This window comes from Mustelus asterias, chromosome 15 (assembly GCF_964213995.1).
Source record: "Mustelus asterias chromosome 15, sMusAst1.hap1.1, whole genome shotgun sequence".
NCBI classification, from domain to species: Eukaryota; Metazoa; Chordata; class Chondrichthyes; order Carcharhiniformes; family Triakidae; genus Mustelus; species Mustelus asterias.
This window is the reverse complement of record NC_135815.1, coordinates 544032-562491: the sequence shown is the minus strand read 5'-3', so window position 1 is coordinate 562491 and position 18460 is coordinate 544032. Positions and strand designations below refer to the sequence as shown.

General features: G+C 53.1%; 1 protein-coding gene across 2 annotated transcripts in view; it reads left to right on the top strand.

Moving 5' to 3' along the window:
- Nucleotides 1-1806: 1806 nt before the first annotated feature.
- gpn1 (GPN-loop GTPase 1) overlaps nt 1807-18460 on the top strand; it is a 92747-nt gene continuing 76093 nt past the window's right edge. Inside the window, exon 1 of one of the 2 annotated variants that reach the window (XM_078229320.1) lies at nt 1807-1950. In XM_078229320.1, coding sequence (XP_078085446.1) covers nt 1837-1950 — 114 coding nt within the window. In that variant the 5' untranslated portion in view covers nt 1807-1836. Of the gene's footprint in view, nt 1951-12273; nt 12431-18460 lie in introns of those variants that run through there. The other variant, XM_078229319.1, reaches the window with a different exon arrangement.

Here is an 18460-nt window from a genome sequence, read left to right as displayed (position 1 = left end):
GAGGGTCAATGCTGACGGAGTGCCGCACTGTCAGTGGGTCAGTGCTGAGGGAGTGCCGCACTGTCAGAGGGTCAGTGCCGAGGGAGTGCCGCACTGTCAGAGGGTCAGTGCCGAGGGAGTGCCGCACTCTCAGAGGGTCAGTACCGAGGGAGTGCCGCACTGTCAGAGGGTCAGTGCTGAGGGAGTGCCGCACTGTCAGAGGGTCAGTACTGAGGGAGTGCCGCACTGTCAGAGGGTCAGTACTGAGGGAGTGCCGCACTGTCAGAGGGTCAGTACTGAGGGAGTGCCGCACTGTCAGAGGGTCAGTACTGAGGGAGTGCCGCACTGTCAGAGGGTCAGTACTGAGGGAGTGCCGCACTGTCAGAGGGTCAGTGCTGAGGGAGTGCCGCACTGTCAGAGGGTCAGTACTGAGGGAGTGCCGCACTGTCAGAGGGACAGTACTGAGGGAGTGCCGCACTGTCAGAGGGTCAGTACTGAGGGAGTGCCGCACTGTCAGAGGGTCAGTACTGAGGGAGTGCCGCACTGTCAGAGGGACAGTGCTGAGGGAGTGCCGCACTGTCAGAGGGTCAGTACTGAGGGAGTGCCGCACTGTCAGAGGGTCAGTGCTGAGGGAGTGCCGCACTGTCAGAGGGTCAGTGCTGAGGGAGTGCCGCACTGTCAGAGGGTCAGTGCTGAGGGAGTGCCGCACTGTCAGAGGGTCAGTGCTGAGGGAGTGCCGCACTGTCAGAGGGTCAGTACTGAGGGAGTGCCGCACTGTCAGAGGGACAGTACTGAGGGAGTGCCGCACTGTCAGAGGGTCAGTGCTGAGGGAGTGCCGCACTGTCAGAGGGTCAGTACTGAGGGAGTGCCGCACTGTCAGAGGGTCAGTACTGAGGGAGTGCCGCACTGTCAGAGGGACAGTGCTGAGGGAGTGCCGCACTGTCAGAGGGTCAGTACTGAGGGAGTGCCGCACTGTCAGAGGGACAGTACTGAGGGAGTGCCGCACTGTCAGAGGGTCAGTGCTGAGGGAGTGCCACACTGTCAGAGGGTCAGTGCTGAGGGAGTGCCGCACTGTCAGAGGGTCAGTGCTGAGGGAGTGCCGCACTGTCAGAGGGTCAGTGCTGAGGGAGTGCCGCACTGTCAGAGGGTCAGTGCTGAGGGAGTGCCGCACTGTCAGAGGGTCAGTACTGAGGGAGCGCCGCACTGTCAGAGGGTCAGTACTGAGGGAGTGCTGCACTGTCAGAGAGTCAGTGCTGAGGGAGTGCCGCACTGTCAGAGGGTCAGTACTGAGGGAGTGCCGCACTGTCAGAGAGTCAGTGCTGAGGGAGTGCCGCACTGTCAGAGGGTCAGTACTGAGGGAGTGCCGCACTGTCAGAGGGTCAGTGCTGAGGGAGTGCCGCACTGTCAGAGAGTCAGTGCTGAGGGAGTGCCGCACTGTCAGAGGGTCAGTACTGAGGGAGTGCCGCACTGTCAGAGGGTCAGTGCTGAGGGAGTGCCGCACTGTCAGAGGGTCAGTGCTGAGGGAGTGCCGCACTGTCAGAGGGTCAGTGCTGAGGGAGTGCCGCACTGTCAGAGGGTCAGTACTGAGGGAGTGCCGCACTGTCAGAGGGTCAGTGCTGAGGGAGTGCCACACTGTCGGAGGATCAGCGTTCGATGCGCTGAAGATCCGGCTGGTTTTCCTGCTGGTGAGCACATCGTGGATCAATGTGGCGGATATAAGGAAAAAAACAAAACAAATCTGGCCACGTGACCGCAAGTGGAAGGGGCGGGGTCTCGAAGGGTGGAGTCGCGTTAGGCCCCGCCCCATGTGACACGTTGGTTGCAGCCCGATGGCGTCATTGCAGCGCCGCAGCTGCCATGGAGCCGGCGCGAGCGGAGAGCGGCTCGGAGCCGGGGCCCGGGCCCAGGCCCAGCGCTGTCTGCCTGATCGTGCTCGGCATGGCGGGCTCGGGGAAAACCACCCTGGTCCAGGTACTGTACTGTGTGAAATCCTTGGCTTTGATCCGGTTTCTGCACCGTCTGTTCTAGAATCTGGATCATTCTGTCTTTGTACACAGGCCATTTGGCCCATTGTGTCGGTACTGGCTCTCTACTCAGTGCCGGCCTTCCCCACGTTTCCATCATTATCCAGTTTCATTTGGAAATCTGCCTTTACTTTCAGGCCCATCATTTCAAATCCTAACCACCGGATATGTGAAAGATTTTCCTCTCATTGCCTGTCATTAACCCCCTTAACTCAATGTCTTCTGGTGCTGGGCCCTTCCTGGAGTGGAACAGTTTCTCTCTATTCGGTCTGGAGTACAAATTCAATTGGATATTGAGGCTCACCAAACTTGTGGTGATCAGCTCATCATATTTGCCACCTGGTGTAAAATATAGGGCGATAAGTCCCCTGGGCCTGATGAAATATATCCTAGGATTCTTTGGGAGGCGAGGGATGAGATTGCAGAGCCTTTGGGATTGATCTTTGCGTCTTCACTGTCCACAGGGATGGTGCCAGAGGACTGGAGAATGGCGAATGTTGTTCCTCTGTTTAAGAAAGGGAATAGAAATGACCCTGGTAATTATAGACCGGTTAGTCTTACTTTGGTGGTTGGTAAGTTGATGGAAAAGGTCCTTAGGGATGGGATTTACGACCATTTAGAAAGATGCGGATTAATCCGGGATAGTCAGCACGGATTGGTGAAGGGCAAGTCGTGTTTCACAAATTTGATAGAATTTTTTGAGGAGGTAACTAAGTGTGTTGATGAAGGTAGAGCAGTTGATGTCATATACATGGATTTTAGTAAGGCGTTTGATAAGGTCCCCCATGGTCGGCTTATGATGAAAGTAAGGAGGTGTGGGATAGCGGGAAAGTTGGCCGATTGGATAGGTAACTGGCTATCTGATCGAAATGATGTGGAGATGTGGAAATGATGTGCTGTAGCTTCTCCGCTCCGGGGAAGTACTGGACGACGAAGGGTACTCTGTCCACCGTGTCCCGTGTTTGTCTTCTGAGGAGGTCGGTGCGGTTTTTCGCTGTGGCGCGTCGGAACTGTTGATCGATGAGTCGAGCGCCATATCCTGTTCTTATGAGGGCATCTTTCAGCGTCTGGAGGTGTCTGTTGCGATCCTCCTCATCCGAGCAGATCCTGTGTATTCGGAGGGCTTGTCCGTAGGGGATGGCTTCTTTAACGTGTTTAGGGTGGAAGCTGGGGAAGTGGTGCATCATGAGGTTATCCGTGGGCTTGCGGTACAGTGAGGTGCTGAGGTGACCGTCCTTAATGGAGATGCGTGTGTCCAAGAATGCAACCGATTCCGGAGAGTAGTCCGTGGTGAGTCTGATGGTGGGATGAAACTTGTTGATGTCATCATATAGTTGTTTCAGTGATTGCTCACCATGAGTCCAAAGGAAGAAAATATCATCGATGTATCTAGTGTATAGCATCGGTTGAAGGTCCTGTGCGGTGAAGAAGTCTTGTTCGAACCTGTGCATGAAGATGTTGGCATATTGAGGTGCGAATTTGGTCCCCATGGTTGTTCCGTGTGTCTGGATGAAGAACTGGTTGTTGAAGGTGAAGACATTGTGGTCCAGGATGTGTAAGGGAAATTGTACTGGATATTGTATGAGTTAGGTATGGAATTCAGATTCATAGGTCTTAGTGAAATGATAAAGTAGATTTAGGTCTTAGTGAAATGATAAAGCAGATTTAGGTGAGTAGTGAGATGGGTATGTAACCTATGTGACCTAATGTAACCTAAAGTAACCTCGTGTGACCTAACGTAATCAAACCTAGAATGGATGACCTAATGTAATCAAGTATAGTTGATATGATCAAAGCAGAGAAGTAGTATAGCAGTCACTAATTAACGAAAGCAAACAGTAGTCACTTGGGAGAACAATGAATACTGCTCAGTGGTTCAACTTAATGTTGGTCCATAATAAAAAGAGAGAATAAAGTGAGCATGTTTTTTCTAACACATTCGGCCTAAGTCAGCAAAACCACGATTATTGTACAAACAGAAAAGTTCAGATAAAAGCAAGAGTCATAACCACCATGGTTTAAGAAACAAAGAGATATAACAGGGAGCGACCAATTGCAAATAAAACAGATAAAGGGTCAACTAAAACAATGGTGGCCAAAGAAAGGTCGGGCTGTGAAGTAAGATAACAACCAAGGACAGGCTGTAAAAGTGAGATAAGGATCTTGAGATATGAGGCTGAAATGTACATAAAAGACTGTAAGCCCAAGGGCTCTTTGGATTGTTCCGGACATCCCGACTTTATTCTGTTGTGCTGCGAAATAAAGTCTACTGCTTGGAAGATCGCTGCTCAGACTCTCTGTTTTAATCGATGTGAATAAATTGTCGTCCTGGGGAACCACGACAGATGAAGCGGATGAGTTGTAAAATTGCATCTGGAAACTGGCAGTTGAAGGCATTGAGTACTGAGGCCGTTGCAGCAATGCCATCATTGTGGGGGATGCTGGTGTAGAGTGCCGAGACATCCATTGTGACGAGGAGTGCTCCTGGTTCAACTGCTCCATGTGCGCTGAGTTGCTGTAGGAAGTCTGTAGTGTCGCGACAAAAGCTGGGGGTTCTTTGTATAATGGGTTTCAAGATGCCCTCGACATAGCCGGAGAGGATCTCGCACAGGGTTCTATTGCCTGAAACGATGGGACGGCCGGGTGTGTTTGCCTTGTGTATCTTTGGGAGGCAGTAGAGATCTCCAACGCGTGGAGTATGTGGGATGAGAGCACGGAGGGTGTTTTGAAGGTCCGGATCAAAGGTTTTGATCAGAGTGTTGAGTTGACAGGTGTGTTCTTTGGTCGGATCTGTGGGTAACTGTCTGTAGTGTTCCTCGTTGTTCAGTTGTCGGTACACTTCTTTGCAGTAATCCATTCTGTTCAGTATGACGATGGCCCCTCCTTTGTCTGCTGCTTTGATGACAATGTTGCGGTTGGTCTTGAGAGCGTGAATGGCGTTGCGTTGTGCTTGGGTGATGTTCGGGGCTGTCTTGTGAGTGTGGCTGATGAATTTGGTGTTGACGCACCTCCTGATGGCTTGGACATACATGTCAAGTCGAGGGCAGCGGCCTTCCGGAGGAGTCCAATTCGACTCGTTCCTCTTTGGTTGCACTACGGATCTCTCTGTCTGCTGTTCCGGTTCATTGGCTGTCTCATTGTGTTCACTGTTGGCCTCTTGGGGTTTGTGGAAGAACTCCCGCAGCCTCATTCGTCTGATGAATTCCTCTGTGTCCGCTGCGAGACTGATGGGGTCTATTTTGGTAGTGGGACAAAAGTTGAGCCCTCGGCTGAGAACTTCGATTTCATCTGGCTGAAGTGTGTAGTCCGATAAGTTGACAATGGACTTTCCTGCAGTGGTACTGTTTTCTACTGTGGTACCGGGGGAGGCTTGGTTGCTGCTGGTGGTGATGCCGAGTTTCTCAAGTTTCCTGTTCTTGGTGTGCATGTAGATGGCGTAGTTCCTTTGTCTCGTCTGCTCGGCAGAGTTTCGCAGCAGGTCTGCGTCCTGAGCGCAAGTTGAGAATATGGATTCGATCTTGGTTTCCAGGCTGCGGCGTTTGCTGTAGAGCTGGTGTATGAGGTGTTTGAAGAGTGTGAGAGAGGTGCGACGGCAAAGTCTCTCAGCGTAGTCTGTGTTATAGGTTGACCTGAGTGGGTTCGTGATCCGTAGTCCTTTCGGCATCTCCTCCGGAGCCTTCAACATGTCATTGATGAAGACGAACATCTCGCCAAGGCCATCCCCACACCCCCACTTCTTGCCTTCAAACAACCACGCAACCTCAAACAGACCATTGTCCGCAGGAAACTACCCAGCCTTCAGAAGTGACCACGACACCACACAACCCTGCCACAGCAACCTCTGCAAGATGTGCCGGATCATCGACACGGATGCCATCATCTCACGTGAGAACACCATCTACCAGGTACACGGTACCTACTCTTGCAACTCGGCCAACGTTGTCTACCTGATACGCTGCAGGAAAGGATGTCCCGAGGCATGGTACATTGGCGAAACCATGCAGACGCTACGACAACGGATGAATGAACACCGCTCGACAATCACCAGGCAAGACTGTTCTCTTCCTGTGGGGAAGCACTTCAGCAGTCACGGGCATTCAGCCTTGGACCTTCAGGTAAGCGTTCTCCAAGGCGGCCTTCACGACACACGACAGCGCAGAGTCGCTGAGCAGAAACTGATCGCCAAGTTCCGCACACATGAGGACGGCCTCAACCGGGATGTTGGATTTATGTCACATTATCAGTAACCCCCACAGCTTGCCTCCTGGACTTGCAGGCTGTCCTGTCTGGAGACAATACACATCTCTTTAACCTGTGCTTAATGCTCCCTCCACCCACATTGTCTGTACCTTTAAGACCTGGTTGGCTGTAGGATTCGCATTCTAATCAGTATTCTGCAACTTGATTCTGTCTGTTTGCACTTTGAGAGCACATTTCCACTCCATCTGACGAAGGAGCAGTGCTCCGAAAGCTTATGGTATTTGCTACCAAATAAACCTGTTGGACTTTAACCTGGTGTTGTGAGACTTCTTACTAGATTGTCAATACTCAGGGAACGCCACAATATTGCAGAGTTGGCACTGAGGGAGGACTGCATTGTCAGAGGGGAAGAAATAGAGAAGATGGGATAAAATTGTTTCCCTTAGTGAAGAAATCCAGAACCAGGGGACATGGATTCAGGATAAGTGTCAGCAGGTGTAGAGAGGACATTTCGATGAATTTTTTATGCAGAGGGTGCTGGTGCCTGGAATTCGCTGCCCGAGTTGATGGTAGAGGCTGAGATCCTAAACTCTTTTAAAAAGTACCTGTGTCTGCACCTTAAGTGTTGTACGCCACAGTGCTATGGGCTGGGTACAGTAAAGTTGGATTAGAAAGGGCACCTCGGTGTGCTCAGGCTAGCATGGACAAGATGGGTCGAATGGCCTTCTTGTGTGCTGTAACTTTTCTATGGTCCTATGGTCGTTACGGAGCGAGTGTTGCACCATCTGAGATTCAGTACCAAGGGAGCACTATACTGTCAGAGGGTCAGTGCTGAGGGAGTGCTGCACTGTCAGAGGGTCAGTGCTGAGGGAGTGCTGCACTGTCAGAGGGTCAGTGCTGAGGGAGTGCTGCACTGTCAGAGGGTCAGTGCTGAGGGAGTGCCGCACTGTCAGAGGGTCAGTGCTGAGGGAGTGCCGCACTGTCAGAGGGTCAGTACTGAGGGAGTGCCGCACTGTCAGAGGGTCAGTACTGAGGGAGTGCCACACTGTCAGAGGGTCAGTGCTGAGGGAGTGCTGCACTGTCAGAGGGTCAGTACTGAGGGAGTGCCGCACTGTCAGAGGGTCAGTACTGAGGGAGTGCCGCACTGTCAGAGGGTCAGTACTGAGGGAGTGCCGCACTGTCAGAGGGTCAGTGCTGAGGGAGTGCCGCACTGTCAGAGCAAAGAACAAAGAAAATTACAGCACAGGAACAGGCCCTTCAGCCCTCCATGCCTGCACCGAACATGCTACCCGACTGAACTAAAACCCCCTACCCTTCCTGGGACCATATCTCAGTATTCCCATCCTATTCATGTATTTGTCAAGACGCCCCTTAAAAGTCACTACCGTATCCGCTTCCACTACCTCCCCCGGCAACGAGTTCCAGGCACCCACTACTCTCAGTGTAAAAAATCTGCCTCGTGCATCTCCATTAAACCTTGCCGCTCGCACCTTAACCTGGTGCCCTTGTAATTGACTCTTCCACCCTGGGAAAAAGGTTCTGACTATCCACTCTGTCCATGCCTCTCATAATCTGGTAGACATCTATCAGGTCTCCCCTCAACCTCCGTCGTTCCAGTGAGAACAAAGTGAGAGCATCAGTGCTGAGGGAGTGCCGCACTGTCAGAGGGTCAGTGCTGAGGGAGTGCCGCACTGTTAGAGGGTCAGTGCCGAGGGAGTGCCGCACTGTCAGAGGGTCAGTGCTGAGGGAGTGCCGCACTGTCAGAGGGTCAGTGCTGAGGGAGTGCCGCACTGTCAGAGGGTCAGTGCTGAGGGAGTGCCGCACTGTCAGAGGGTCAGTACTGAGGGAGTGCCGCACTGTCAGAGGGTCAGTACTGAGGGAGTGCCGCACTGTCAGAGGGTCAGTACTGAGGGAGTGCCGCACTGTCAGAGGGTCAGTACTGAGGGAGTGCCGCACTGCCAGAGGGTCAGTACTGAGAGAGTGCCGCACTGTCAGATGGTAAGTGCTAAGGGAGTGCTGCACTGTCGGAGGGTCAGTACTGAGGGAGTGCCACACTGTCAGAGGGTCAGTATTGAGGGAGTGCCGCACTGTCAGAGGGTCAGTACTTGGGGAGTGCCACACTGTCAGAGGGTCAGTACTGAGAGAGTGCTGTACTGTCAGATGGTCAGTGCTAAGGGAGTGCTGTACTGTCGGAGGGTCAGTACTGAGGGAGTGCCACACTGTCAGAGGGTCAGTACTGAGGGAGTGCCGCACTGTCAGAGGGTCAGTACTGAGGGAGTGCCACACTGTCAGAGGGTCAGTACTGAGAGAGTGCCACACTGTCAGAGGGTCAGTACTGAGAGAGTGCCGCACTGTCAGATGGTCTGTGCTAAGGGAGTGCCGCACTGTCGGAGGGTCAGTACTGAGGGAGTGCCGCACTGTCGGAGGGTCAGTACTGAGGGAGTGCCGCACTGTCGGAGGGTCAGTACTGAGGGAGTGCCGCACTGTCGGAGGGTCAGTACTGAGGGAGTGCCGCACTGTCGGAGGGTCAGTTCTGAGGGAGTGCCGCACGGTCAGAGGGTCAGTTCTGAGGGAGTGCCGCACGGTCAGAGGGTCAGTTCTGAGGGAGTGCCGCACGGTCAGAGGGTCAGTGCTGAGGGAGTGCCGCACTGTCAGAGGGTCAGTACTGAGGGAGTGCCGCACTGTCAGAGGGTCAGTACTGAGGGAGTGCCGCACTGTCAGAGGGTCAGTGCCGAGGGAGTGCCGCACTGTCGGAGGGTCAGTGCCGCGGGAGTGCCGCACTGTCGGAGGGTCAGTGCCGAGGGAGTGCCGCACTGTCAGAGGGTCAGTGCCGAGGGAGTGCCGCACTGTCAGAGGGTCAGTGCCGAGGGAGTGCCGCACTGTCGGAGGGTCAGTGCCGAGGGAGTGCCGCACTGTCGGAGGGTCAGTGCCGAGGGAGTGCCGCACTGTCGGAGGGTCAGTGCCGAGGGAGTGCCGCACTGTCGGAGGGTCAGTGCCGAGGGAGTGCCGCACTGTCGGAGGGTCAGTGCCGAGGGAGTGCCGCACTGTCGGAGGGTCAGTGCCGAGGGAGTGCCGCACTGTCGGAGGGTCAGTGCCGAGGGAGTGCCGCACTGTCGGAGGGTCAGTGCCGAGGGAGTGCCGCACTGTCGGAGGGTCAGTGCCGAGGGAGTGCCGCACTGTCGGAGGGTCAGTGCCGAGGGAGTGCCGCACTGTCGGAGGGTCAGTGCCGAGGGAGTGCCGCACTGTCGGAGGGTCAGTGCCGAGGGAGTGCCGCACTGTCGGAGGGTCAGTGCCGAGGGAGTGCCGCACTGTCGGAGGGTCAGTGCCGAGGGAGTGCCGCACTGTCGGAGGGTCAGTGCCGAGGGAGTGCCGCACTGTCGGAGGGTCAGTGCCGAGGGAGTGCCGCACTGTCGGAGGGTCAGTGCCGAGGGAGTGCCGCACTGTCGGAGGGTCAGTGCCGAGGGAGTGCCGCACTGTCGGAGGGTCAGTGCCGAGGGAGTGCCGCACTGTCGGAGGGTCAGTGCCGAGGGAGTGCCGCACTGTCGGTGGGTCAGTGCCGAGGGAGTGCCGCACTGTCAGAGGGTCAGTGCCGAGGGAGTGCCGCACTGTCAGAGGGTCAGTGCCGAGGGAGTGCCGCACTGTCAGAGGGTCAGTGCCGAGGGAGTGCCGCACTGTCAGAGGGTCAGTGCCGAGGGAGTGCCGCACTGTCAGAGGGTCAGTGCCGAGGGAGTGCCGCACTGTCAGAGGGTCAATGCCGAGGGAGTGCCGCACTGTCAGAGGGTCAGTACTGAGAGAGTGCCGCACTGTCAGAGGGTCAGTACTGAGGGAGTGCCACACTGTCAGTGGGTCAGTGCTGAGGGAGTGCCGCACTGTCAGAGGGTCAGTGCCGAGGGAGTGCCGCACTGTCAGAGGGTCAATGCTGAGGGAGTGCCACACTGTCGGAGGGTCAGTACTGAGGGAGTGCCGCACTGTCTGATGGTCAGTACTGAGGGAGTGCTGCACTGTCAGAGGGTCAATGCTGACGGAGTGCCGCACTGTCAGTGGGTCAGTGCCGAGGGAGTGCCGCACTGTCAGAGGGTCAGTGCCGAGGGAGTGCCGCACTGTCAGAGGGTCAGTGCCGAGGGAGTGCCGCACTGTCAGAGGGTCAGTGCCGAGGGAGTGCCGCACTGTCAGAGGGTCAGTGCCGAGGGAGTGCCGCACTGTCAGAGGGTCAGTGCCGAGGGAGTGCCGCACTGTCAGAGGGTCAATGCTGAGGGAGTGCCACACTGTCGGAGGGTCAGTACTGAGGGAGTGCCGCACTGTCTGATGGTCAGTACTGAGGGAGTGCTGCACTGTCAGAGGGTCAATGCTGACGGAGTGCCGCACTGTCAGTGGGTCAGTGCTGAGGGAGTGCTGCACTGTCAGAGGGTCAGTGCCGAGGGAGTGCCGCACTGTCAGAGGGTCAGTGCCGAGGGAGTGCCGCACTCTCAGAGGGTCAGTACTGAGGGAGTGCCACACTGTCAGTGGGTCAGTGCTGAGGGAGTGCCACACTGTCAGTGGGTCAGTGCTGAGGGAGTGCCGCACTGTCAGAGGGTCAGTGCCGAGGGAGTGCCGCACTGTCGGAGGGTCAATGCTGAGGGAGTGCCACACTGTCGGAGGGTCAGTACTGAGGGAGTGCCGCACTGTCTGATGGTCAGTACTGAGGGAGTGCTGCACTGTCAGAGGGTCAATGCTGACGGAGTGCCGCACTGTCAGTGGGTCAGTGCTGAGGGAGTGCTGCACTGTCAGAGGGTCAGTGCCGAGGGAGTGCCGCACTGTCAGAGGGTCAGTGCCGAGGGAGTGCCGCACTCTCAGAGGGTCAGTACTGAGGGAGTGCTGCACTGTCAGAGGGTCAATGCTGACGGAGTGCCGCACTGTCAGTGGGTCAGTGCTGAGGGAGTGCCGCACTGTCAGAGGGTCAGTGCCGAGGGAGTGCCGCACTGTCAGAGGGTCAGTGCCGAGGGAGTGCCGCACTCTCAGAGGGTCAGTACTGAGGGAGTGCCGCACTGTCAGAGGGTCAGTGCTGAGGGAGTGCCGCACTGTCAGAGGGTCAGTGCTGAGGGAGTGCCGCACTGTCAGAGGGTCAGTACTGAGGGAGTGCCGCACTGTCAGAGGGTCAGTACTGAGGGAGTGCCGCACTGTCAGAGGGTCAGTACTGAGGGAGTGCCGCACTGTCAGAGGGTCAGTACTGAGGGAGTGCCGCACTGTCAGAGGGTCAGTGCTGAGGGAGTGCCGCACTGTCAGAGGGTCAGTACTGAGGGAGTGCCGCACTGTCAGAGGGACAGTACTGAGGGAGTGCCGCACTGTCAGAGGGTCAGTACTGAGGGAGTGCCGCACTGTCAGAGGGTCAGTACTGAGGGAGTGCCGCACTGTCAGAGGGACAGTGCTGAGGGAGTGCCGCACTGTCAGAGGGTCAGTACTGAGGGAGTGCCGCACTGTCAGAGGGTCAGTGCTGAGGGAGTGCCGCACTGTCAGAGGGTCAGTACTGAGGGAGTGTCGCACTGTCAGAGGGTCAGTGCTGAGGGAGTGCCGCACTGTCAGAGGGACAGTACTGAGGGAGTGTCGCACTGTCAGAGGGTCAGTGCTGAGGGAGTGCCGCACTGTCAGAGGGTCAGTACTGAGGGAGTGCCGCATTGTCAGAGGGTCAGTGCTGAGGGAGTGCCACACTGTCAGAGGGTCAGTGCTGAGGGAGTGCCGCACTGTCAGAGGGTCAGTACTGAGGGAGTGCCGCATTGTCAGAGGGTCAGTGCTGAGGGAGTGCCGCACTGTCAGAGGGTCAGTACTGAGGGAGTGCCGCACTGTCAGAGGGTCAGTACTGAGGGAGTGCCGCACTGTCAGAGGGTCAGTGCTGAGGGAGTGCCACACTGTCGGAGGATCAGCGTTCGATGCGCTGAAGATCCGGCTGGTTTTCCTGCTGGTGAGCACATCGTGGATCAATGTGGCGGATATAAGGAAAAAAACAAAACAAATCTGGCCACGTGACCGCAAGTGGAAGGGGCGGGGTCTCGAAGGGTGGAGTCGCGTTAGGCCCCGCCCCATGTGACACGTTGGTTGCAGCCCGATGGCGTCATTGCAGCGCCGCAGCTTCCATGGAGCCGGCGCGAGCGGAGAGCGGCTCGGAGCCGGGGCCCGGGCCCAGGCCCAGGCCCAGCGCTGTCTGCCTGATCGTGCTCGGCATGGCGGGCTCGGGGAAAACCACCCTGGTCCAGGTACTGTACTGTGTGAAATCCTTGGCTTTGATCCGGTTTCTGCACCGTCTGTTCTAGAATCTGGATCATTCTGTCTTTGTACACAGGCCATTTGGCCCATTGTGTCGGTACTGGCTCTCTACTCAGTGCCGGCCTTCCCCACGTTTCCATCATTATCCAGTTTCATTTGAAAATCTGCCTTTACTTTCAGGCCCATCATTTCAAATCCTAACCACCGGATATGTGAAAGATTTTCCTCTCATTGCCTGTCATTAACCCCCTTAACTCAATGTCTTCTGGTGCTGGGCCCTTCCTGGAGTGGAACAGTTTCTCTCTATTCGGTCTGGAGTACAAATTCAATTGGATATTGAGGCTCACCAAACTTGTGGTGATCAGCTCATCATATTTGCCACCTGGTGTAAAATATAGGGCGATAAGTCCCCTGGGCCTGATGAAATATATCCTAGGATTCTTTGGGAGGCGAGGGATGAGATTGCAGAGCCTTTGGGATTGATCTTTGCGTCTTCACTGTCCACAGGGATGGTGCCAGAGGACTGGAGAATGGCGAATGTTGTTCCTCTGTTTAAGAAAGGGAATAGAAATGACCCTGGTAATTATAGACCGGTTAGTCTTACTTTGGTGGTTGGTAAGTTGATGGAAAAGGTCCTTAGGGATGGGATTTACGACCATTTAGAAAGATGCGGATTAATCCGGGATAGTCAGCACGGATTGGTGAAGGGCAAGTCGTGTTTCACAAATTTGATAGAATTTTTTGAGGAGGTAACTAAGTGTGTTGATGAAGGTAGAGCAGTTGATGTCATATACATGGATTTTAGTAAGGCGTTTGATAAGGTCCCCCATGGTCGGCTTATGATGAAAGTAAGGAGGTGTGGGATAGCGGGAAAGTTGGCCGATTGGATAGGTAACTGGCTATCTGATCGAAATGATGTGGAGATGTGGAAATGATGTGCTGTAGCTTCTCCGCTCCGGGGAAGTACTGGACGACGAAGGGTAGTCTGTCCACCATGTCCCGTGTTTGTCTTCTGAGGAGGTCGGTGCGGTTTTTCGCTGTGGCGCGTCGGAACTGTTGATCGATGAGTCGAGCACCATATCCTGTTCTTATGAGGGCATCTTTCAGCGTCTGGAGGTGTCTGTTGCGATCCTCCTCATCCGAGCAGATCCTGTGTATTCGGAGGGCTTGTCCGTAGGGGATGGCTTCTTTTACGTGTTTAGGGTGGAAGCTGGATCGAAGACAGAGGGTGGTGGTGGTGGATGGAAAATTTTCAGACTGGAGGCAGGTTGCTAGCCGAGTGCCACAGGGATCAGTGCTTGGTCCTCTGTTATTTGTGGTTTTTATTAATGACTTGGAGGAGGGGGCTGAAGGGTGGATCAGTAAATTTGCTGATGACACCAAGATTGGTGGAGTCGTGGATGAGGTGGGGGACTGTTGTAGACTGCAAAGAGACATTGATAGGATGCAAAGCTGGGCTGAAAAATGGCAGATGGAGTTTAACCCTGATGAATGTGAGGTGATTCATTTTGGTAGGACAAATTTAAATGTGGATTACAGGGTCAAAGGTAGGGTTCTGAAGACTGTGGAGGAACAGAGAGATGTTGGGGTTCATATCCACAGATCTCTAAAGGTTGCCACTCAAGTGGATAGAGCTGTGAAGAAGGCCTATAGTGTGTTAGCTTTTATTAACAGGGGGTTGGAGTTTAAGAGCCGTGGGGTTATGCTGCAACTGTACAGGACCTTGGTGAGACCACATTTGGAATATTGTGTGCAGTTCTGGTCACCTCACTATAAGAAGGATGTGGAAGCGCTGGAAAGAGTGCAGAAGAGATTTACCAGGATGCTGCCTGGTTTGGAGGGTAGGTCTTATGAGGAAAGGTTGAGGGAGCTCGGGCTGTTCTCTCTGGAGCGGAGGAGGCTGAGGGGAGACTTAATAGAGGTTTATAAAATGATGAAGGGGATAGATAGAGTGAACGTTCAAAGACTATTTCCTCGGGTGGATGGAGCTATTACAAGGGGGCATAACTATAGGGTTCATGGTGGGAGATACAGGAAGGATATCAGAGGTAGGTTCTTTACGCAGAGAGTGGTTGGGGTGTGGAATGGACTGCCTGCAGTGATAGTGGAGTCAGACACTTTAGGAACATTTAAGCGGTTATTGGATAGGCACATGGAGCACACCAGGATGATAGGGAGTGGGATAGCTTGATCTTGGTTTCAGATAAAGCTCGGCACAACATCGTGGGCCGAAGGGCCTGTTCTGTGCTGTACTGTTCTATGTTCTATTTTCATATGCAAAGGATTTGGTGAATCTTGTAACAATCTCCTGAAGATGATCTGGGATTTGGGCACTGGACTCAACCTACACGTCTTTGGAATGTTGTGCAATGGTGCACTAAAGTGTAGTAGGGGCGCTGTCAAAGAATATTTTTAATCATAGTAACTAATGACTACAAGCAACTAGTTGTGTTGTAGTAATTAAAATATTCAAACATGCTTTTACTTTCTTCAATTTACCACAGGGATTATAGCCTAGCCCCATTAATGTTGAGGCTTGTTTTCCCTGCAGAACCTTGTTTACTTTGATGTGGCCGTGGATTGTGTCAGACTGAATCGATAACTGTGTTCCCAGTCTAATGGGGCTGCTGCAGACTCTTGATGTCTGTCTGAACCATTTTTACAAATATTTAAAGTTTATTTATTATTGTCATAAGTCGGCTTACATTAACACTGCAATGAAGTTACTGTGAAAATCCCCTAGTTGCCACACTCCGACGCCTGTTTGGGTACACTGAGGAGAATTTAGCATGGCCAATCCATCTATCCAGCACGTCTTTCAGACTGTGGGAGGAAACTGGAGCAAGCAGACACCGGGAGAATGTGCAGACTCCACACAGACAATAACCCAAGTCGGGAATTGAACCTGGGTTCCTGGTGCTGTGAGGCAGCAGTGCTAATCACTGTGCTGTGCCGCCCCATGTGATATTCACCATAACATCCTTACTTTTCTACTCTGTGCCTCTTTTTATGAAGCCCAGGATCCTGAATGCCGATTTAACCACTTTCTCCACCTGCCTTGCCACCTTCAACGATTTGTGTGCATTCATCCCGAGGTGTCTCTGCTTCTGCAATCACTTCAGAGTTGTATTCCTGATTTTAAACTGCCACTGCAGTGAAGGAGATAGTCATCGACTTCAGGAAGCGTAGTGGAGGGAATGCCCGTGTCTACATCAATGGGGACGAAGCAAGTTTTTAGGTGTCCAGATCACCAACCACCTGTCCTGGGTCCTCCATGCAGACACTATAGTTTAGAAAGCCCACCAACATCTCTACTTTCTCAGTAGACTAAGGAAATTTGGCATGTCTGCTACAAGTCTCTCCAACTTCTACAGATGGAGCATAGGAGGTTTAGGGGTGATCTTATAGAGGTCTATAAAATAATGAGGGGCACAGATCAGCTCGATAGTCAATATCTTTTCCCAAAAGTAGGGGCGTCTAAAACTAGAGGGTATAGGTTTAAAGTGAGAGGTGAGAGATACAAAAGGGTCCAGAGGGTGGTGAGTGTCTGGAACAAGCTGCCAGAGGTGGTAGGAGAGGCGGGTACAATTTTGTCTTTTAAAAAGCGTTTAAACAGTTACATGAGTAAGATGGCTATCGAGGGACATGGGCCAAATGTGGGCAATTGGGATGAGCTGAGTCGTTTTTTTAAAAAAAAGAATGGCATGGACAAGTTGGGCCGAAGGGCCTGTTTCCACCTCAATGACTATGCACCATAGAAAGCATTCTTTCTGGATGTATCACAGCTTGGTATGGCTCCTGCTCTATCCAAGACCACAAGAAACTACAAAGGGTCGTGAATGTAGCCCAGTCCATCACTCAAACCAGCCTCCCATCCATTGACACTGTCTACATTTCCCGCTGCCTCAGAAAAGCAGCATAATCAAACACCCCACGCACCCCAGACATACTCTCTTCCACCTTCTGCCATCGGGAAAAATTTACAAAAGTTTGAGGTCACGTACCAACCGACTCGAGAACAGCTTCTTCCCTGCTGCCATCAGACTTTTGAATGGACCTACCCTGTATTAAATTGATCTTTCTCTACACCCTAGCTATGACTGTAACACCACATTCTGCACTCTCATTTCCGGTCCAAAACCAGGGATTCGGGGTAGACCATTTAGGACGGAGGTGAGGAGACATTTCTTCACCCAAAGAGTGGTGAGCCTGTGGAATTCATGACCACAGGAAGTAGTTGGTGCCAAAACATTGAATGTATTCACGAGGTGGCTGGATATAGCACTTGGAGCAAATGGGATCAACAGTTCATAGAAATCATAGAAACCCTACAATACAGAAAGAGGCCATTCGGCCCATCGAGTCTGCACCGACCACAATCCCACCCAGGCCCTACCCCCATATCCCTACATATTTTACCCACTAATACCTCTAACCTATGCATCTCAGGACACTAAGGGGCAATTTTAGCATGGCCAATCAACCTAACCCGCACATCTTTGGACTGTGGGAGGAAACCGGAGCACCCGGAGGAAACCCACGCAGACACGAGGAGAATGTGCAAACTCCACACAGACAGTGACCCAAGCCGGGAATTGAACCCAGGTCCCTGGAGCTGTGAAGCAGCAGTGCTAACCACTGTGCTACCGTGGGGAAAAAGCAGGATTAGAATCATAGAAACCCTACAGTGCAGAAGGAGGCCATTCGGCCCATCGAGTCTGCACCGACCACAATCCCACCCAGGCCCTACCCCCACACATTTACCCGCTAACCCCTCTAACCTACGCATCTCAGGACTCTAAGGGACAATTTTTAACCTGGCCAATCAACCTAACCCGCACATCTTTGGACTGTGGGAGGAAACCGGAGCACCCGGAGGAAACCCACGCAGACACGAGGAGAATGTGCAAACTCCACACAGACAGTGACCCGAGCCGGGAATCGAACCCGGGACCCTGGAGCTGTGAAGCAGCAGTGCTAACCACTGTGCTACCGTGCCGCCCCTGTGCTACCGTGCCGCCAATAGGCTATTGAGTTGGATGATCAGCCATGATCGTAATGAACGGCGGAGCAGGCTCGAAAGGCCAAATGGCCGCCTCCTGTTCTGATCTTTTATGTTTCTATGTTTCCTTCTCTATGTACGGTATGTTTTGTCTGTATAAGAACATAAGAACTAGGAGCAGGAATAAGTCATCTGGCCCTTCGAGCCTGCTCCGCCATTCAATAAGATCATGGCTGATCTTTTTGTGGACTCCGCTCCACTTACCCGCCCACTCACCATAACCCTTAATTCCTTTACTGTTCAAAAATTATCTATCCTTGCATTAAAAACATTTAATGAGATAGCCTCAACTGCTGCACTGGGCAGGGAATTCCACAGATTCACAACCCTTTGTGTGAAGAAGTTTCTCCTCAACTCAGTCCTAAATCTGCTTCCCCTTATTTTGAGGCTATGCCCCCTAGTTCTAGTTTCACCCGCCAGTGGAAACAACTTCCCTGCTTCTATCTTATCTATTCCCTTCATAATCTTACATGTTTCTATAAGATCTCCCCTCATAGTATAGCCCCAGTCTATTCAGTCTCTCCTCATAAGCCAACCCTCTCAACTCCAGGATCAACCTAGTGAATCTCCTCTGCACCCCCTCCAGTGCCAGTATATCCTTTCTCAAGTAAGGAGATCAAAACTGTACACAGTACTCCAGGTATGGCCTCACCAGCACCTTATACAGCGGCAACATAACCTTGCTGTTTTTAAACTCCATCCCTCTAGCAATGAAGGAATTTGCCGCCTTAATTACCTGCAAACCAACTCCTTGAGATTCTTGCACAAGGACACCCAGGTCCCTCTGCACAACAACATGCTGCAATTTTTTTACCATTTTAAATAATAGTCCATTTTGCTGTTTTTCCTACCAAAATGAATGACCTCGCATTTACCAACATTGTACTCCATCTGCCAGACCCTCGCCCACTCACTTAGACTATCTATATCCCTTTGCAGACTTTCAGCGACCTCTGGA